Source organism: Meleagris gallopavo, chromosome 1 (genome assembly GCF_000146605.3).
Source record: "Meleagris gallopavo isolate NT-WF06-2002-E0010 breed Aviagen turkey brand Nicholas breeding stock chromosome 1, Turkey_5.1, whole genome shotgun sequence".
Lineage (NCBI taxonomy): Eukaryota > Metazoa > Chordata > Aves > Galliformes > Phasianidae > Meleagris > Meleagris gallopavo.
In genome coordinates this window covers 183,653,399-183,675,893 of record NC_015011.2, presented here as the reverse complement: position 1 = coordinate 183,675,893, position 22,495 = coordinate 183,653,399, and the positions used below count along the sequence as shown (strand labels likewise).

The 22,495-nt window shown below is 42.1% G+C and overlaps 1 protein-coding gene across 1 annotated transcript in view; it reads right to left on the bottom strand.

The window, feature by feature from the left end:
* Positions 1-6,567: 6,567 nt before the first annotated feature.
* NARS2 (asparaginyl-tRNA synthetase 2, mitochondrial) overlaps positions 6,568-22,495 on the bottom strand; it is a 33,784-nt gene continuing 17,856 nt past the window's right edge. The window contains exons 3-9 of the mRNA XM_010706167.2: positions 19,770-19,868; positions 19,119-19,156; positions 17,148-17,214; positions 15,484-15,621; positions 14,642-14,739; positions 12,808-12,834; positions 6,568-7,377 (exon numbers count right to left, since the gene is read on the bottom strand). Of these exons, the coding sequence (XP_010704469.1) occupies positions 7,233-7,377; positions 12,808-12,834; positions 14,642-14,739; positions 15,484-15,621; positions 17,148-17,214; positions 19,119-19,156; positions 19,770-19,868 (612 nt within the window). The 3' untranslated portion in view covers positions 6,568-7,232. The remainder of the gene's footprint in view (positions 7,378-12,807; positions 12,835-14,641; positions 14,740-15,483; positions 15,622-17,147; positions 17,215-19,118; positions 19,157-19,769; positions 19,869-22,495) is intronic.

Sequence of the window (22,495 nt, the reverse complement as noted above, 5' to 3'; positions counted from 1 at the left end):
TCACCAGCCAAGAAAAAGGAGTAACAATTCTGCATCTGGAGCAGATAGACACTGAATCACAGAGGTTCAAAAAGACCACTAAGATCCCCAAGTCCAACTCCAACCCATCCCTACTGACCGCACCCCTCAGTGCCACATCTCCATGCTTCCTGAACACCTCCAGGAACAGCAACTCTGCCACCTCCCTGGGCAGCTTCTTCCAATGCTCAACCACTCTTCTAGAGAATACATTTTTCCTAATATCCAACCTGAATCTCCCCTGGTGCAATTTGAGGCCATCACTTAAGGACGGATCTCCTGCAAGGTGAGAGGCACATGGTAAACACAATGAAGCCAGCAGCATAAAGGCCTTCCAACCCCCTCTGGTATTAACTTACTCAGGTAGCATGCAAAAGGATGTTCTCATTATCGTTTAGGTCAAGTTCTGCAGATTTGTAAAATCATCATAGTATTGTTTAAGTTGGAAGGGACCTTTAAAGGCCATCTGGTCCAACTCCCCAGCAATGCACAGGGACACCCACAGCTCTATCAGGTGCTCAGAGCCCTGTCAAACCAGACTTGAATGCTCCCAAGGATGGGGCATCCTATGCTCTTTTCTAATGAGCCCCTCATACTTAATACCCAGTGATTTCACCCTGACTAATGCTGAGGCCAGACAGATGGGAGACTGAAATACAGCACTTTCTGAACAGTGAAAATAATCACAGCATCAATGCATGGAAGTGATGTGATCTTGTGGTTTCACAGCATTTTAGGCTGTTTGGTGGCATAGGAACCACATTATATCCCTGGCTGAAATGGGCAATGAACGTCAGATAGACACCTCTTAAAAGTCAGTCAGTTTTGAATTGCAAATTAACTGCAAAGTGCAAAGAGACGTTTCCAAGACCCATGGCAAAGGAAGAACTCCAACTTCCAGTCCCAAATGCTACAGAGTGGCCACCCTCAGCTGAATGCTGCTAAGCTGTGGATGCGGGCATATGCATCTCTGGTTTTGGCCAGATGGCTATTTGGAGTTTCTAATGATCTGGGAAATGAGCACTTCATAATGTTCTGTCTCAAAGGACTGAGCACAAACTTTCTTCCATTTTCCATACTAGCACTGTTACAGATGGCACCAGATCTCAATCAGTGCTAAAAACAGTCCATGTGCTCCAAGGAGACGGCGATGTACTCCTGCAAGGCAAATCACCCTTTGAGTTCATTAACAAATATGAAATTTGTTAAATACTCGAACCCCATGCTGCCTAAAATCGCCGTAAATGATTATTAATGCCAATAGCTTTTGGAAGTGTTTTTAAGCCATGGTATAAGCCCTCAGATTCCATCTGCGTTATTATTTGGGTTCAGCAAGTTCAAACGTGGGGCTATATAGAAAACAGCACCTCGGCATGTTTACAAAGATGAACCCAAAGCACAGACTTCAACTGCTGTGCACAGCGCCTCCTCAGTGGCTGTGGTGCAGTAGGGGCTGTTGGGAATGCCAGGACACACGTGGTGGTTTGTTTACAGTACACAAGTGGAGAGGTCACCTCAAGTGCTTCGAGGAGATGCTGCCCTGAGCCTCCAGCCTGGCAAGAACAAGGCCTCAGGAGTTAAAGCAATGCCAGAGCCTCTTAGAGCCCGAAGTCTTCAAAGGGTCACAAGGATAGAATCATAAAATGGCCTGGGTTGAAAAGGACCACAATGATCATTCAGTTTCAACCCCTCTGCTATATGCAGGGTCACCAACCAGCAGACCAGGCTGCCCAGAGCCACATCCAGCCTGGCCTTGAATGCCTGCAGGGATGGGGCATCCACAACCTCCTTGGGCAACCTGTTCCAGTGCCTCACCACCCTCTGTGTGAAAAACTTCCTCCTAATATCTAACCTAAACCTCCCCTGTCTTAGTTAAAAACTATTCCCTCTTGACAGCACTGAATTAATGCTCAAAATCACTCTGGGAAGAAAGGCACCATAGAACTACAACGATAAAGCCATCGTGTCCATGAAATATAACTATTTTCCCCCAGTGGCTGGGAACCTGGCATCTCTTGGAAGACGTGGCAGATAGCACAGAACGATCCAATAAAGAAATGTGTGCAATGTTTGTCAAGGCCACCTCCCAGCACACAGCGAGATTTTTTCTGAGCCATTTGTGTATTCTTTGCCAGCGAGCCCCCTGGTTGGTTGCTTCTGAGAATCCAGGCCTCCGCTGTTACAGAATAATACATTATTACATAGGAGTATCAGTACATGAAGCTGCTGAAGACAGTGAGATACACAGCTTTTGGTGAAAAGTAAAAAGCTTCGCAAAGAAAACTAAAAATACACCCTGTTGGCTGCCTCGAATCATTCAAGAAAAAAAAAAATCAATTGTAAGAGTAATAAAAATAAACAGCAGCGCTGTGAAATCTGCATTGCCAGATCTGAAAGGCCCCGGGACATATAGAGATAAAAATCACCGAAGCGCTGTCTTAGAAATGCCAAAAATGCATTTGAAACCGGATCAGCTACAAATATTCTGCTGTGGGTGCACCCAAAGTGGAGGGAATTCTCACAGGGAGGCAACGAGCAGGGATTTTGGCCTGTTCCATGGTTCTACCATATATCTTCCATAACCTTGGGCAAGCTGCTTAATTGCTCCGTGCCTCAACCTTGTGCAGTAAAACAGCGTCAGCAGTAACAGCAACAAGGATTCTGAAGTCGTTTCACCCACATTTCACCCATAACTGAGCCTACAATTTCTGCTATTTGTCTTTTAAATGGCCACACAGCTTTGCCTGGTGCTGCCTTTTATGTGAAAGCATCTTTGCGCAACACCTTATACAGCAGACATTGAGACACAGCTGTAGGACAGCTAATCACACATTTTGCAGCAGCCATAAAACAATGGGAGCCATAATTTCTTTGAACTCTGGGTCAAACTTCTTGTTAGCCAAGCCTGTAAGATCTCATACAGTAAATTATATACGTCTCTTTACCAGCAGGATCATAAAATAAAACTTTACGATCCTTCTGAAGGTCACGGCTCTGCAACAAACTATATGATAAAACAATAAATTCACCCCCGAGACCACCATTTTTACATTTATACAAAATGTTACTTCTCCTTTGGACCCATCTCCCCTTAAGCGTGAGACAGAGGCTGAAACAACAGCACTAACGAGCAGCACTGCATCCAGCAGCAAAGTCTCATTTATCTCTATACACACATTTAATCGGAACAATGACCAAAGTGTTTCTTGGCAAATTAGTCCCCTTCTTCCCTTTAAGAAAAACACAACTATAAGCTATTTCCAAAACAATCAATATTAGTCCAGCAAACAAAACTGTGTTACGTTTCCCATCAAATTCCTGGCATTTCCTCAAGGGATGCTCTATAATTTAGAACTACTACCGAATAAACTGGAAAGAGGACTGCTGAGCTGAGCACCTTGCTGTTTCTCCCTTGTGTCTGAGGGCTTCAATGCAGGTAAGCCAGCTAGAAACCCTGTGCCAATCTGCTGACTGAACATTTGGCCCAGGGATGGACTTTTATTTCTGTGATTGTATGGAAGGTGGTACAACAGTCCAAGATTCCAAACTGCCTGAGTAACACAGCATAAATCATATGGGAGAGAACAGCAATCCTTTAGACATTTCTCTGAGCTTACAGGGTCACTGTTTTATTCCCAGAGGTGTTGCCCTCTCTTCATTCTGTCCTAATGTTACAAACGCGGAGATGCAGTCGTTGATGACAGTGATTCTTTCCTCTGAAATCCAAAGTGAGGACAAAGCTGAAAAGAGACAGTGCTGACCACCAAGGAAGGGGGAAACGTCAAAAAAAAGACTTACCCAAAGGACCATGATGGTTACCTGGCCTTGAAAGCTGACTGCTTACAGCATTAAAAATACCCCAATGTGAGCTGTTGTGCTACATGACCTGCTAAGAGATGGCTCCTGTGTGCAAAGAATAACAGCTTTTTGTTTAAAGAAGTTTTTATCTGGCTTCAACTCTTGCCAGAGTGTAGATTCTAAGCAAGATGAAGCAAGGAAATGGCTTAAATCTAAAAAACACTGTCTCCCTGCCTGCATCTCCAGGAGGAACGACCTCCCCTATCCTCCCGATTAACTTCCGTTTCATTCTGGAGAGAAGACTCGAAGGAAATACATGACATTCCACATGGAAATCCCAGAGAAAACACACTGCATTCCTTAGCAATACCAGCCAACGTTATTTATATGTAATTTAAGGTGAAGAATGCCAGACTTGAGGGGAAGAGTGGCTCTCACCCTTGCTGGGTACCCATTAAACAAGCTTCTTACAAGAACACCCACTGGGGTGTTGAGCATAAGAAGTGTCATTGCACACAGGTCTGAGACTCTACCTTCTCTGTCTCCCCTCTAAGCAAAATGGTGCATGTTGCAGGCTGCTTCCAAGAGTGCACAACCCTTTTTTTCCTCCTTTCTTGGTTAGTTCTGGTGGGGACAACCCTGCTCTCCTGCCCATTCTGCTAAACTGGGCAAGCACCTGGGATGAGCTTTTTGATCCAAGGGCAATGCTCACCAGGTCAGCTCTGCCCACCAGTTCCGCCAACTCACCGAGAGCCTTGAATCAAACAGAAGCACACGCACACAACTAGGGAAGCTGCTCCTCTTGGACACGTAGTTGCAATCACAACAAGAATCACCATCCACAGTTCACTCTTGCTAAACTTTTCTTCAAATTCTGCCTTTATGCAAGGGCTACAACCAGGAAAAAAAAAAAGAAAACAAACCCCCCCATATGCTTACCTATCAACAGAATGAAAGGTTCAACTTCGATCTGTCCTGCAACAATCTCTTTCAAGACAAAGAATGAAGGGTGGATCATATCAGTCTTCAGTTCTCACAAGCTGTCAGCTCATATAAGGCCTTGATAACCACTCCACAAGCCTGTTTAAAACACTCCTTCCATCCTTGCCCTGACTTGTGAACCATCCCACATCACCTTCTGACTTACTGGCACCTTCCATTGTCTTCTTTTCTACACCTTGTTTTTCACCTGTCGCTCATTAGCCCCACCCTGCCCATCAGATCTGGCATTTTGCAGCCTGATCACCCTCCTCCTGCTGACAACAGCCTGCTGATGCCAAAATCAACACCGCCACCCTGCAAGCTGCTGTGGGGACAAATGCTGAGTGGACAGGAGATGGTTTTGCCACTCCTCTACTTTGCTGTCAGCATGTGAGCTTTTGCTTCAAACACTCGTTTATGGCGACTGTGACAGACTCAAGGACTAAAGATCTCAGTGAGCACACTTGCTGATTGCATGTTATTTAGGAACATCGTATGGATGGGGCTATTGGCAGGTGCACTCTTTCTGTATAGAGTGTTCCAGCGATGGCATTTAAGATAACTCATTAAAAGAGGAGATAGTTCAAATGCATGAAGATATTTGGGTGTCCTATGTAGGAAGTGGTGGTATCAAAGGGAAGGTAGATGCTGGAACCCACTCGTGGAATCACAGTTAACAACTCTAAGGATCCTATGATGATTCTGTGAACTGAGGCAGCACCAGGAGATACAAACCAGCAAGTGCACAGTTAACGCCTGCCTAACCAAAAAGAAAAAAGACAACAATCTTGATACGCAGGAGATGTCCCAGTGCATGCACCAAGCACCCCAAAGCAATGACCCTGTGGTGTATGATCATGATAAATATGAGCCCCAGCCATGAACCAAACCAAAACGTGGCAGGTGCCACATAACATAAACATGTATTTTTAGATACTGCAGGTGCAGCATTACAGAGCCCTACTACAGAGAAAATGTGCCTGCAACGTTACCAGTGCAATGCTATTTGATTACTATCTTTCAATCTCTTTCATTTGCTTGGAAGAAAAGTCTTTGGGGCTGTTCTGCAGCCATTTCACGTTCTATGTGCCAGTTTACATGGGGTTCATTAGCAATAAGGCTGTTACCTTGCTTTTTCTCTTTATATAAATTGTTTTTACTGCAGACATCTTGGACTCCAGAGTAGTAAGCACTATGCAAATGACAATTTGCTGGATTGTGATAATTCAGAAGGGAAAAGGGATGCTGGAAACCCTCAGTTCAAGTTCCCAAATAAGCCACTGGATTCCAATTGCCTTGGGCAAGTCACTTGATCTGCCCTTAATCCTGTTTTCAAAACAGAAATGAATATTTCTTTACCTGGCAGGGAGGCTGAGAGCACAAACCCATTAAAGACTGCATGGAGTTCAGATCCTACAGAGATAAGCAATTACTTAATACACATGCAATGGCTGGCATGGATGGCAGTTGTTTCAAAATACACACAAAACTGTTTGGGCCAGAAGAACACATCACATATTTATATTTAACAACAACAAAAAAGCAAAGCAACAACAACAAACACCAGAAAACTGCACGTTGGCTTCAGAGATATGGATGTGATTGAACATTTCTGCTATGAAAATGTGGTTGTTTGGGCACACAGAACAGGTATCTCCTGCAGAAGCTGTGAAGTAATTTGTGTATGTGCAGAAAGAAACATCTATTAGAGACCGGAGGAAACGCTATGATGCTGAGTGCCACGGTTTTATAACAATATAAAGAAGCATGAAGAGTTACAAAACAACCCAGTGTACATCTTTATTGATGATTCACAAAATCAAACATCATTCACCTAATTCACTCCAGCAGTTCCAGGATGACATTTCGCCTTGCTAGGTTTGGCTGATTTTTCCAATGTAAACAATATTTGCTTTTAACTCAGGGTGGGGAGAACCACGCTTTATACAGTTGTCATTTCGTAAGAGCAAGTGCATCACAGCAGTGACAATCCTCTGCAATTTTACAATCCTCAACCTTCAAAGCACTGCGCAGGCATTTAATTAAAGCCTACTAAAGCCTCACAACAGACCTGGCTCTCAGTCCATTTCAGGTCACACCTCCTTATTAATATTTCACATCAAACCCCCACTACCTCTGAACAATACTCACTCAGGACTGCCATCGTTTGTGCTCATGGGAATCTTAACTCTTTGGTTAAGTGGGATTTATTAATGCTCCCAAAATGCACCAAAGACATGAATTGCTATCAAATTAACTGCAAGCATGCTTCCATTATCTCACGAGAACATATATTATTTTCAATAAGGCAGTATATCCAATTTACTGAGAGCTTCCCCAATACAAAATTTCTCTCAACTTTCCTCTAAAATGCACTCAGTCATATGCCAATATTACATACACGTGGTCACACGGGCCATTTTCACACTGCTGAGCTACAGCAGACAGGAGTGAGGAAACCTGGGGAAAGGAATAACATCCTTGATATTGTCAACACCCAGGATGTACTGCAGGTAGCGTTCAAACCCCATTCCGAAGCCTCCATGAGGAACAGAGCCAAATTTTCGCAGGTCTAGGTACCTGTAATTTAAACAGACAGTTACATTTGCAGCACATTTATGCTGATGTAATTAGAGAGAGCTTTTTATCTGGCGTTTTGCTTTCCATCTTAATTACTTCCCTTTGACCCTAACTATTGTGGATTCCTGCCAACACAGCCAGCATTGAAGAGGGGCGTGAAGGGCTGGGGCTCCCTGACAGGCAGAACTGTATTAGCAAGAAGCCCCAGGTGCAAATGTAAACCAGCAGAGCTGTGCCTTGCCAATATGCTACAGCCGGCTTTGTTTAGGAACAGGAACTCATTTGGGTACAAAGAACAGCTTTAACATCATAGCTCTACGTGCACTGAGAGCACCTAAGTTTTTAAATATATCCCTAATAGAGGCACAAGCCCAGGTTCCTACAGCAACACAAAACATTCCCACTGTCAGAATCCCCTGCTTGGGTTTGTTCAGCTCTTGCCAGGCTGAAATCTGCCCTATAATAAATTTCCATCTTCTGTCCAGTCATCTTTTCAATAGGCTGAGTCATTTCATTTCCAGTAATTCCCTAAGAAGTCAATTTCTTGGCTCAAATACATCTTCTTGTCTACTGAAGATTCCTTCTGAGTTTTATTTTTCTTTTAGGGTAATTATAATGGCTTTTGGTCACCTTTGCCCCCCTTCCTAACCTCCCCCAAATCATTTTCACAGACTGATTTATTCACTCCCACAGCAAGTCAGCAAAAAATCCTGTACATACCTTCTCCAAAAATGAGATCTGCAACAAGACATTGCAGTTTGGAGAACAGTACCTGTTGTGTACAGAAAAGCCAGCCCCCTAGCTTGGGGAAGCAGCTATTCCAACTATGTGGGTGTCAACAACATTGAGATGGCTCAGCTCCCCCTCTCCCCTCCTGATTTCATGTGACATGATATGCAAGAACTATGTTTACAGCTATAAACTGTCACCAACAGTTATGTTTTAATAGGAGTGAAAATCAGCTCAGTGGGTCTGGTCTTTCATGGGGCCACTCCTGAGCCTCCTGAGACCACAAAGTTGTGATGTATGAATGCACTACAAAGGGTCTGTGTGACTGCACACATACTACATGCTTATCATCCCCATCTATGAGTGTTTCATCAGCTCAGTTTACAAAAAAAGCAACTAAACCTGAATACAAATACAAAATTATGCTTAAATATATATATAAATGTATATAAATATCAATACATATAAACACACATCTTGAACTATACACTTGTTCACACAGTTTGACAGTATACCTTTTGTACCACATCACTTTTTTTTCTTGTGGTTCATTAACAGGAGTTGAAATTTGGGAAGCCACTTATTACAATCAGTACAGCGTTTTGGGGTTTTCTTTTTTCTTCTTTTTTTTTTCCCTCAAGAGATTTTCTTCCTCCACTCCACTGCCTAACAAGTAAAACCAAAAGCAGAACTTCTTACCTCCTCCTAGCACTGAGTTTCCACTTACATTCTGGGAACTGCCTCCAGAAAACCTTGCTTAGCAGCTTTGCAAAGAAGATGACGAGCAAATCTAATGCTGAGGGTGGTGACTTGTAAAATATAAAGGGCCTCATAAATCTGAGGGATATGGTGATATGGGTGCTGCCCGTGGCAGGTTAACCTGTACCGACTCAGCAGTTCTGGAAAGAACTGGCAAACCAGCTGGTGGCAGCTCCAGCAGCAACTAGGAGTTGAAATAACAGCACCAATATTGCAGGTGATGTCAGTGAGCACATCTCAGCCTGTGCAAAGACAGCTGAGGCTATGTCTAGCACTTTCATTCCTCTTTGGTGGCAACACAGTTTATGAAGTCATCATAAAGATTAAATAACTCCGCTCCTTCCAGATGGACAATAATAATAAATTCTACCCTTGCTTATCCAGGGCTTTCATCTATAGATCTCAGAGCACTCTGAGAACGCATTCTGGCAAAAGAACCAAAACAAAGCCCATTAAAGTTAATAGAAAAAGTCCATTGAATTAAATGTGCTGAGGATCAAGCCTGTGAATCCTTCCTGATGACTGCACTTAGAAAAAGTGAAGGAATTGAGAAATTTTCCGTTCTTCTCAGATGAAAGAAAGCATAACTTCCTGCAGATTAACAGAAAAATCCCTTTAGGCTGGAAAATGTTTCCTGAGGTTTCCTTCATTCAATAATCTCCACGCATTGTATGTTTCTCACCTCAGAAAACACTCACGAACTAGTCTAGCTATTTCTCCCAGCAGCTTGTGCTTAAGAGGACGGCTGAGACCTTCATTGGCAACTGAGGGAATGTGCAACGTTATTCCAATGGGGGAAGTAAGTTTCCATGACCCCTGCTATCTTCATTGTTCATGTTCTGGACTTGGAGGACTGGTAGTTCTGAGATTTGAATCTTACTAAAATATGTGCTGCAACAACATTCCCTGGCAGTGAATTCCATGAGCTTGTTACGTGCCAAGTTAGAAAAGCATTTCCTTTCATCCTTTTAAAAACCTATATCCTTCTGTCACCATCACAAAATCCTGTGATGCACAGCAAGGCACTATGAAGATCAGTGCATTCTTAGTGATCATTTGTAAAACAGAACGTATGCTTTTTAGTCTCCTTTCAAAACAAATATAATCTTGATCTGTCATATAACCATCTCGTAATACTGAGGCCTCTGCTGCCAGTCAGAAAAAAGTGAGGCTAGGAGAACAAAGACACTGTCATCCCCAGAGTTGAATATTTTACTTGAAGAAAAGAAATACGCTAAGAAAAAATACGGGTAACAAAAAACTAGCAGTGAAATGGGTTAGCATATGAAGAATTGGTTTTATTGAATGTTTTAGGAAATAAACATGCAAGTACCACCAGTGAGGCACTGGAACTGCTTGTCCAGAGATGTGGTGATTGCCCCATCCCTGGAGACACTCAAGGTCAGTCTGTAACAGGCTCTGTGGAAACTGAGTGAGCTGTAGGTGTCCGTGTTCTCTGCAGGGGAGTTGGACTAGATGATCTTTAAAGGTCCCTTCCAACTCAAACAACTCTATGATTCTGGGTTCTAATGTTGGGTAAAATGCTGTCTTTGATATCATGCAAATTCTGCTCTGCTACAATGTTTTGGTAATCCACAAAAGAAGGCATTCAGAGCGCGCAGTGGAAACCACTGATATGAGCTGGATTTACAGTCCATTTATAACACAATATATTCAATACCCCATGGTCACAGAATTCACAGTCTCTGCCCTCTGGAGCTAACAGCCTACACTGGCAGAGAACAGCAGGAAAGAGGCACAAAGGCAGCAAGTGACTTCCCAGAGTAAACTCTGATCTCCTGACTTTCCCACCTCAGTTTCATAGATCTCCCTCAGTCTAGCCAAAATCAGCATCTACAGCACTGAGCTCTGTCTACAATTCAAAGGAAGGAGTGTGAAAATAAGATAAAATTACTCCAAAGTCAAGCCAAGTACTTCCCCACCTCTTACTATTTATGGAAAGGAACCTGCACAACAGGAAAGCTGTATTGAACTGAAGAAGACTGAGAGGAGTTTGGCCATATTCCTTTATCTACAGATTGTTGGATGCCTCTTCCATCAATGACTCCTCCACAAGTAAGGAACTCTTCAAGCCACTGAAGAAACAGTGTGCCCCAAAACACAGAGGAAAACAATTAGAAGCAGAGATATGGTATTATCTAAGGGATTTCAAAAGGGACATCTTATGTAGCTGTCCATTCGAAAGTTAGCAAATATACTTCAAAAGAAATGACTCAGCTCTTCTCCAAAGAGTTTGTGTGCCAGCTCTGGAGACTAAATTTGATCAATAAAATGGAGGAGATTAATTTCAGTCTCTCCTGCCACCTCCTCTGAGAAAGATGCTGGCAACACAGCTACCTCCTTACTGGCAGAATCTGGACTGGATTCCAGAAGTAACCTGGGATATTTCAATCCTGCAGCTTCCCAGCACATCAAACTGTGCTATGGCAAGGGGCAAAACCAGTTTCAGTCTCCTATGGGAAGCCGCATCATTGTCAGTGGAATGGAGGAAAAAGGGGAAGAAGAGAATTTCCCAAATGAGATTACAGGACAGCTTCATGTTACACAAAACTGAAAATGGGTGATGGGCAATGTCTCTTGTGGGGGGGCATAAGGCAGGCCTGAGCTATTTTAGCAATGCTGAAAGGCTCCCTGCTACTGAGCATCAGACTTCCTAAGGCTATATCTCAACATCTAACCATACACCTGATCAGCCTTGGTCACGCTTTCCTCTCCAGAACTCCCAATATTTAATTATCTATGTGTGTAAGAGTTGCTGACCACGCTCACCTAGGATATCAGGTGCTGGGCAGAGTTAGGAGGAAAAACAACCATCACAAGTACCACAAAGGGCCCTGGGATTCTTCTGAGTATTTCACATAAGCTTCAAAGGGACAGCTAAGAAACAGAGTGGGCTGAAAGGGTTCAGCTTGACTGCTACTCCCTTACACAGGCTGCTTGGTCTGTAAGATACACTGGGCATGTTAACAGCTTTCTACCAGCAGTTTTACCTGGGAACACAGTTAAACTGTATGCCTGTCTAAAAATACTTCCTTTAAACAGAACCTACAGGCTCAGAGGAATTACAGAAAGAAATTCTGACCCTCTGCTTTGGATTAGATGAAGTGATACAGTGCATTCTGACCCATAAATGCAAATAATAAAGGAAGACATTTCATTCACCTTGTTTGCAAATGGATGACGTAAAGGACTGCCAGGCACTGGGCTGTTTCAAAGTGAGTTCATACTCAGAGGAGAGTGTAAGAATCCTGCACTACCACTGCATTTTTCAAGGCAGTCTCCCTAATGGCCAATCCAAATACTAAAGAGCATTTGAATACACTCTTCTAAATTTAAAATTCTCCACACTAGCAACCTCTTAGTAGCTTTGACAAAGCACATACCAAGAAACACTTGTCAAGAGGAGCACTAAAATCTTGTCATTTTAATGGGCTAAATTGTTAATTCAAAGGTTGTTCTGTCTCCTTAGCAGGACAGTTTTAATTGCTTCAACAGCTTTGTTAGGGAAGATTTTTCAACCCAGTTGCTCTGTCAGTTGCAAAGGGAGTCATTCACAGAGCTGTTAAAGGTCACAAATTGCTTGTGGTTCTGCAACCTGTTTATCTCATGTGATGGTGGCCAGAATCTATTCAATTTGGAACACAATTTGATGACTTAGTATCACTGATGAGTTGTAAATTAATCCACTTTATGCAATCCTGAAAGGAATGACCTGTGCTGTCCATGGATAAATTGGGAAGATAGATTAAGTAGCAATAGATTAACTTTGTTGAAATGAACTGGCTGTTCCATTGAGCCTGGCAGTGATGGCCATGCAGCTGGGCCAAGAAATGTCCCCCTCAAGAACTGCATGAAAAAATGAAACAGTTGTTTAAAGAACGTCAGAAGAAATACAGCTTGAAAAATAAGAAACAGTCTTACCATTGGTAGGAATCTGTGAGTCCTAATCTGTGGAACAAGAAGAAAAAACCTCATAAATAAAGGAACGTGGATCTGCACAAGCAGTACTTGCCTGGAAAACAATGTTATGAGGAAAGGGAGAGTCTCTGGACGAAACTGAGTTGAAAAAGGAAAGGCAGGAAATAAAGGGAAGACATGATCAATAGCTGTCAGCTCTGGCACGTGGTAGAGAATCTCGAACAGATTCCCAACATGCTTCTCAAAATACAAAGTTTGTTTTGGAAACACGCAGCTTCATACAAAGAGTTGTGTAAATTCTTCACTTCAGGGAAATCAGTAAAACCTACTTTCAAAATTTTGGAGAGTATAGGCCCAAATATTAAACTTACAAAATGAGACCATTTCTCTGATCTTCAGTACAATGCAGCAATCCTTGACCAGAACTTTTAGATTTACTGTAAGAAGCGTGCATAAGGAGACAAGAATCCAGTTATCTCTGTCTTGTTTGTGCTGGGGCTGCAGGAAGTAGAATTTAAAGGCATTAACAAAATATTTTGGTTCAGCAGATCAGATCCCGAGCACTCAAAACAGAGAAACACGTGGTGTTATTTTTCCAGTTCATCTTAAGTGCAGAGCTATAGTCTGAGGTCACTGAAGATACATCATTTGTGGCTCAAAACACTTCCTGTGACTTTCCTGTCACACAAAAAAGTCTGGCTTTGACCTTTACAAAGATCCCTCCTCCAGTCCCACACCTGGAAGGCTGTGGACTCTGGATTCTATGGGTAGAAATTTCAAGTGCACTTTGCTTCAGCTGAAGCATGGTTCTGTCTTGAGAGTTCACAATGAGAGTAACAGCATGCATAGTGAGGCCTTGCAGGGTGTGACACCATCCTACACCACAAACTGTGAACCAATCTTGTAGTGATTTTAATTGCCCTATGTTTTCTCATTATGCTGAAATGGATTTTGCATTTCTCCACTGATTAAATACATCTCCGTGACCAACTGGCTGATTTAAGTGATAAATTCATTCCGAATGAACAAAGTACGTTACTCTGGGATTAATTCTCCTCCAAAACTGCTTTGTAACAAGTGTGCAAATAGTACAAATGGACTCAGATGAGTTACGAAAAGATATTTTGAAAATTCAGACCGGATCCAGGAGTAATTGTCTAGATTGTCTCCATCTAGAGATGGAGATTTACCCCATCTCTAAAGTCAATTACTGTTGACGAAATAACAGCTTTGATATTTTGATATTGAATTTAGCCTAAAATTACTCTAAGCCTCATGAGTCAGAACAACACAGTAGGGAAAAAGATTGCCAAAGAGCCCATATGACTTCAGTACAAGTCTCAGCCCTTTCCAATGAAGCTTTCCATAAAACTTTTAGCAAAGAACAGTATTCTGTGAAATAGTTACTGAAGTCAACTGTACCACTGCTAGGCAAAGCTTCCCAGCTGCAGTTCCTCCGTTGCACAACATGATAACAAAAGTACGTAAGCTCTGGCTACACAACTTTCACCTTCACAATCAACTCTCAGGCACAAAAGCTGTGAAGGAAGGGCTCAAGGATGAAGTGCCTTGATGACAATCTGTCTCAGGCAGTCCCCACAGAGCTAAGGCTGCTCCCCTCCCCTCTTATGCACTGAGCTGAAGCCAAGTGGCACTTCATATGTTTACAGCAGAAGCACAAGACCTCCTTCTCTGGTTAACAATTGCTTACTCAGGTAAATAGGTAAAAGACAACAGACAAACAGTTGCCCTTCCAGTCCTGCCTTGCAGGCACCGAGGGCTGCCTGAACACACTTGTGGCCAGGCTGGTCACCTGGCACCTGCAGGTTTTCTGTACCTCTGTAAGCGTGATTCCAAGAAGGGCAGTCGCTCCTCTCTCAAGCTGCCTCCACACAACTCCCCTATTTCTGGTACTAGGAGATCAACAGCTGCAACCTTAAAAAGGAGAAAACTAATCTAAGTTCGGCCCATACAGTCCATAGCAGAAATACAGCTGGCAGTACTGAAGTGCATTAGGAACACAGTGCTGTCATCTATGCTATTAGGGCTGATTTTCTTCCCCGTTTTGTTCTGTAGGGTTACCTTTCCACAGCTCATCAGATACCAAACTAAAGTAAGTGAAGCAAGAGCACTAAATGGCAGTAGAAGTCACACTTTTTAGTAGAAGCACTGATTCAGACTGGTCTTGCTTTAATTGGAAAAATCATATCTTCAAAGCAAAAAACTTGTGGAAGTTTATTTCTAGTGTCCATGTGCTATTTGAGGATTACACGGTAGATTTGGATGACTGGGGAATCATGGGTTGCCTGAACCCATACAATTCTAGGCACTTAACTAGTAGTACAGATATATACTTGGGAAAAAAAAAAATATGGCAAATATGCCTGAAAGGATTTAAACAAATACTTCATGCTACATATCTCCTGTATCTTCCTCCTGCTACTCCTGCTCTGGGATTTCTTCTGTAACAGAAAGAAGACTGGACAGGATTACCTACATGATGGCCATGTCTTACCTTGGCCTTCAAGACTAGAGGACCTACAGAAAGCCATCTTTGAGTTGGACAAGATGATCTTTATGGGTCCCTTCCAACTTGGGACATTCTCTGGTTCTGTTTACTTTTAAGCTAAGACACACGCCTCAATGAAAAGGAGGTGGAAGTGTGACCCATGGACTCACTGTACGTTGAGGTCCATCTTCATTGTCCCGCATGTAGAAAGGTTTGAGGTCGTAGGGGTAGTTAATCACAAATACAGGAACCTCACCACAGTGCTTCACCAGGTATTTCTCATGTTCTGTTTGGAGGTCACAGCCCCACTGTAAAGAGAACAAAAGTGACCTAGTATCTTGCTTTTGTGTACCTCACCTGCAGCAAGATACCAAGCAAAATCCCTGCATAGAGTGGCACGCTTTTGACTAACACAAAAACATGAACATTAACTTCTGAGTTCACATAACCTACTGGGAAAATATGCTAAGTACACAGAGTTCCACAGGTTTTAGGGCAGAGCAAAGTAATGAAAATAACATGGCTTAACTTCCATGGAACAGGGCCTGATCGTCCTTGCATCAAGCCCAAATATCTGATATCGAAACAGAAAACAATACAAAACCAAAACAAACAAACCAACCCCTTGAAGCTCTCACCACATAGCTTCAGGGAAATAGGAACCTACCAAAATTGGCTTACTCAGCCCAGACTGACTTCAGCATTACCCCAGTACTATCCAAGTCTGGATGGGGCTGTGAGCAACCTGGTCTAGTGGGAGATATCTGTGTCTATAGCAGGGGGGTTGGAACTAAATGAAACATCCCTTCCAATCCAAACCATTCTATCATTTTATGATTACTTCTGGTGTGCAGAAAACAGCTTTGCTAGGATGACTGCTCTCTTCCCTGCCGTGTCCTGTCACACACATTAATTCTCATTTAAAAAAACTCAGCATCCTATCAAACAATTTTTATTGGAAACTTTGGACATTTGCAATGTTCTTTGCTTTTCTTGCTTTCTTCCAGTGTTATAAATGCTGTGGCTTTTGCCTAGAGACGTCCAGCCCACCACAGAATGTGCAAAGTACACAGAGGGAATGGAAAAGAAGAAGGGAAATGCATTCTGCAGGCTCTCATCATCTGAAAATATGCTGAGTTTGCTGTTTCAGATTTAGATAGTACAGATTTGACTGAGGTGGTTCCTTTCAAATCTCTGTTCTTATGTAGTCAGCTGATAAATCTCCTTTGCATTACAAAAACCATAATGATTTGTGCAACAGCTAGCATGATTTGTAGCTATATTCACACACAGGATTCAAGGTTTGACACCCACTTGTTCACAGAGACCAGACAGCTACCCAACCAGCTATGAAGATGTCTTCAGGCAGAGGGTTATTTTCCTTAAAATAGCAGAGTGAGGTTAAGACTAATTGTTACACTGGAGATAAGCACAAACACAAATGCTCTCAACACTGCCATATATGTTTGAAATTGGCCAAAATACAGTTTTCAAAAAGTCATAATCTAACATTGTTTGTAGGATTATCACATGATTCTCTTTCCCAGATGACAACTAGCCTTTGGAAAGACAAGGGATTCCCTTTACCTACATGTATGTTATATGGTATTTTGATGTGGTTTTGACTTATCGACCCTTGTAAAAGTACCTAAATATAATTCCTTTATTTGAAGACTATTGAAATAAGCTTCTTAAGATGACCGTTAATGAAACTAGAACACACTTAGCACTGCTTGCATACAGTAAAGAGGCAAAGGTCCCTGAGACCTAAAGTGCTCAGACTGGCTGTGTGCACCAACAGGCAATAGGGACAAACAACCAGACAACTACCTACCTCTGGCTTAAAAGTGAAAGTTTGAGAAGCCTGTTTCAAAATTTCCACTGCTTCATTGTAGGAAATTCTGCAAGAGAAAAAAAAAGTCTTTGAGATAACTGTGAAAGGAATAACAATTAAATGTTCTGGCCAAGTGTTGCACTGGAAAATTAAGGAAGCATTTCCCCAAGACCATGCCAACCTGTGGTGTGATGTCAGACTTCCCAGTAATGCTGCTTGGAATAGAAACCAAAAACTTACATTTCATATGGCAAGAACCCTATGTTTTCCTGTGCTTCAGCTACATGCAAAGTGAAAATGCTGAGCTCTCAAAACACTTCTGCATTGTTGCAACACTGCATTTCAGACAGAAGGGAGTTTTGCACAAAACCAACTTTATACAAATTGGAGGATTTTTTTAATGCCTTCACTGGCATAGATCCAACACAGCTCCACTGTTCCAGTACTAAGAAAAAATAACAGCCCAGTGTGCAAAGGACTTGTACCTCGAGTGTTTTCATTTCATTTTGCAAATATCACAATATTTATTTGCAGCAATGTTTCTCTACTCCTATGACAGTTCTGAAATCTGACTTCCCACTAATTTTCACCAGAACTGACAAACATGGTAATGCCAACAGAAAAAAAGTGCAGTTAAAGATGCTGCAAGTTTGGTAACTGTAAATCAAGACTCAATGGAAGATATTTTTGCTGACAAGTTTTCCACATGCCAAGCAAATGCTGCAGGCAGAAAGGATAACTTGCTCACAATAATTTCCTCTCTCTGTATCATTATCCAAACCCAATTATAAACCAAATTACCTAAAGAACATGAGCTCTTCACATCCAGCTACAAGGATTCACTAACACATGGAAGGCTTTTGGAGAAAATACATCAGGAATGCATTGGTCTACGTGTTTGGGCAAAGTGAGGCACAGGTTTAACCCCATTACTGGGATGTGTAAGCTAAGAATGCCCCAGATCTGCCAGTAATGGAAGAGAGGCAGAAATGGAGAGAGAGATGGGTTGACTCAATTTCTTTTTCCATGGGAGAAACTGAGAGTAACTCTGTCCTCCTGGAAATATTAGTTAGGTACAAAGAGAGAAGGATCAAAACGGGGAGAGAGATTCACTTCACAGAAGCCCTCTGTGGTGTCTGTGCAAATAAGATGCACAAGGAGCATCTTTCATGATCTTGATGCAAAAAGAAGCTGAGCTGCTTAACGGGAAAACCAGTGCTGGGCTGAGCAACTCTCAAATGTTCTATTGGATGAAGACAGAGCACCACTATCTGTAGAGACTGGCAAGGGAAGAGGAGAGGAGATATTCTGGGTAGCAAGGAAAGAAACAAAAATCATTCAGTTCTTTAGGATACAGAAACTGAAAAAAATATGAGTTGCATAAGTAATTGGAAATATTTAAAAACCCAAATTGTTTTTCTGTCAAAAAATATTTTTATAAAAAGGGATCTGTTATGCAGAGAGGTGCAGAATTCCTTGTCCACTCGAGGTCTGACTGGATGGGGCTTTGAGCATTTGATCAAACTGGAGATGTCCCTGTTCATTGCAAGGGAGTTGGATTGGATGGCCTTTAAAGGTCCCTTCCAACTCAAATGCTTTTATGATTCTATGAAAATGTGAGGGAAAACAGAGCAAGCACCAAAGCTGAAACAGAGGAGAGCGAAACCAACTCATCAGCTGCATGCTGGAAAGAGGATGCCCTGGTAGAAAGACGATCCTGTCTAGGTAAGCAAAAGTGAAAGGACAATAGATTTGATGCCAGTCTCATGCAGGAGTGAAAGGGCAGCTAGGGAACAGAACAAAGGAAATTTAAGTTCATGCTCTTTAGGTGACATTATATTAATTCAGAAGGTATTGAGTTAGGGGGAAAAAAAAAATAAATATATACATATATATATATACACACAAAATAGGAATGCTTTTCCCAAAAGGCCTCCCTCCTCCAGTTCATTTTGAAATTAAAATACTCACGTTACAAATTTGTTCTTCAGCATTTGTTCCAACCTGCCCTTGTTCAAAACAAAAAAAAATTGGTAAAGCTACTCCTAAGGGTTCACAGGTCCAGAATAAAGACAGAAAAGTTACCACTCACCCCCTCCAAGTTCCCATTTGTAGATCTGTGTTGTGCTCTAAATATATGTCAAAATCCACTTCATGTCATTCTGTACTAAAAGGTGATGTGACAGCTAAAGCTCTACCACAAATGCCAACACCCACAGAAAGTTGTGAGTCCCCTCTAAGTTGGTCTGAAAAATAACTTAGGCTTAAGGTTCTTAAGGTTTCAAACCAAGACAGGGGAGGTTTAGGTTAGATATTAGGAGGAAGATTCGCACACAGAGGATGGTGACACACTGGAACAGGTTGCCCAAGGAGGTTGTGGATGCCCCATCCCTGGAGGCATTCAAGGCCAAGCTGGATGTGGCTCTGGGCAGCCTGGGCTGCTGGTTGGCGACCCTGCACATAGCAGGGGGTTGGAACTAGATGATCATTGTGGTCCTTTTCAACCCAGGACATTCTGTGATTGACAGGAGGACACAATAAAAAGAAAATCAAGCCTCTCTATTGTCAAGAGCCCCCCAAATGCATAAAAGTGTTGCAGCTGTTTCCTGTCACATTTATTACCTTCTGTGCAGGAGCTACATATTTATGAAAAAGCTCAACATCACGAGGGCATTTGGAGAACACAGTGCTTGTTGCTGTCTTGAAAAGATGTTCCATAACCTAACAGAGAAAACAGAAGTGCGTGGAAAATTAACACTGCTTAGATGTCTCAGACTATAAATAAAACACAGTACACATCAACCAAAGAGTACAAAAGGAGCTTCTGTGCTTTTGCATGGTCAGACTGCATAAGAGAGTACCAGCTTGCTAATGCTCCTAATTAGCAGGCTTACTCACTGGCTGAAGTGGATTAGAACCTGCTTTTCTGCTACAGGTTTCGGGTTCTCAGTGTCTGCTGATGGCCTTAGCATCTTCAGTCAACTATTTCCAGTGGAAAAAAAAAGAAAAACAAAAACAAACACTAAAATACACAACGAGCAGCCCAGGTCAACCACAAATGAACACAATACAACCATTTGTGGTGACTGGTCTCAGATAAATCACTAGTGAGATGCCTTTCCTGTAATGAGCGATTCTGTCCTTCTGCTTTATTGTCACAACAGACAGAACTAAAGGAAAAGAAAATAAATGCACACTGTGTAGAACCAGACTATTCAACAAATTCCTGTTAAGAGAGACCCAGCACAGTAACTCAAAGAGAACATGTATAGAGATGAGCAGTGAACTAAAGCTCAGTACACATCGATTCAGAGATGCTTGAGAAACAAAAAAACAACCTGCTTTAATTCCCCTAAACTACTGTGGATTATTTAAACAACACTGATATACTTACCAATTAAAAAGGGCTTCACCTATGAAGAAATTAAATGAAACAAGTGCCATTTTGATTCTCAACAAAAAAAAGCTCCCACGCTGGATTTCAGTGCTTTTTGATCAACCTGCTGTAAGAGTCATTTTCATGCTTGGTTAAGCAAAGCAGTCTATCCAGAACACTTGCTGTCATGCTGGCCAATAAGAGTTCCCATAACTACTTGCAGCCCCATGCCTGCACGAAGCAGGGATACCTGTGGATAACTGTCACTCCCAACTTTTCTTTAGAATCACTTTCCTTATTCTCATCTTTGTAAGCAACAGAGCAATGCAGCTGGGCTGCATTTCATCACCCTGGCCTGAGATGGAGGGGTTTTTTTTGCAACAAAAAGCAATTTTGAAAGTCCTGGCACATCTCTGCGTTTTCTGTAAGCATAACAACTTGTTTCATTAACTGCAGAGCTGACAAAGGCAAAGAATCCACCAATGATACCTAGATGAACGGTGGGCTCTCAACACTGCTAAGCCCAGGGGAGACAAAGTGTGAAAAGATGAACCTTACTGTCAGCAGGTCTGAGGAAGAAGCAAGTCACTGCCCCATAAGGAACTTATACTGGGCAAGAGGAACAAAACGCAGGGAGAAGAAGCTTGGCTGGTGATATAGCTAAGATTAGCTTTTAGGCATCTTGCTCAGACTTTCATGTTTGATCACCTGTTCTAAACTGCTTGAAACACTGACTGATGAACAGTCACTGCATCCCACCTGCCAGGAGAAGCTTGTTTAACAGACCATCTTCACTCCTTCAGAGCCTTCATACTCTTCATCAACCAGAGCTCTACGCTAAAAAAGGAAGATCCAAATAAAGGCACAGCATTATCATATCCAGATAAACAATTTTACCCCTACTAGTACTCAAACGCAGAGGAAATGAAAAGCCAGCATTCCTGCTGGCAAATAACCAAACAGGCAGCTTTGAACTTTTTTCAAAGTAGCTAGAAAAATGCTTATGCAAATGAAATTAGAGAACTTCTTGGCAATTCATCTGGTTTCACCGTTGCAGAGACAAAGGGATTTTACATTAAGCTTCCTCTTTCTAGAAAATGAAAGTATCATCTGTTTTTAGAAAAGCATGTTGTTTAATTAGCACTTTTTTTCCTCGCTGTGCGATAAAGTAACAATTAGGTTCCCACAGCATTCAACATAAGCAGCTTCCTCTTGTGGAAAAAAGACGTGGGTGGTATGGGAAAAACAATCTGAGAAATATTTCCAGGTTTGAGTGTGAGGTTTTATCCTGGCAAAGAAGATAGACATGTGGGTCATGCATTGGCTTTCTCACCACTCTCATTTATGCCAAATGTGTACCAGGCACAAACAGTGAACGGGAAAAATAAAGGCAAAAAAAAGCTCCAATGCAGAAGTTACGGTTTTAAGCAGATAATATAATGAAGGACTAGAAAGCAGGATGCATGAAAAGTGAGTAGAGAACTGTAGCCACTGGCTTGGTAGTTGAGGGAGCACGTGAGCTGGAGGGATAGATCAAGTGGTTGTGTGTGAATATATCCTGAATTAAGCATGTTTGATAGGAGGCTTATACATGAAAAACACCAGAGGACTCACAGATGGCCACCTGTCTTAGAGGTGGGACTCTTGATTTCAAAAGCCTGTTAGTTTGCTTGCTTCATAAGGAAAATACGGGAAATGTGCTGGTAGAAGTGCAGGTGAGGTAAAATTTTTCCCTTCTCTCACCTCTCCCCACTTTTCCTCTTAATCCTCACCTTTCAAAGAAGTTCAGCAGCATCAGTCCTAACCTGTTCCAGTGCTGTTGTGGAACTTAACAACCATCTCTCTGATTTTTATTAGGTCGTGCAACCATACTACCAGAAAATCACAGTAACAGTAGGATTTTTGTTTCCTCATTTTCCCAGGCCATGAGTATTGATGCAACGTAGATCACAGTAAATGTACATACCAAACA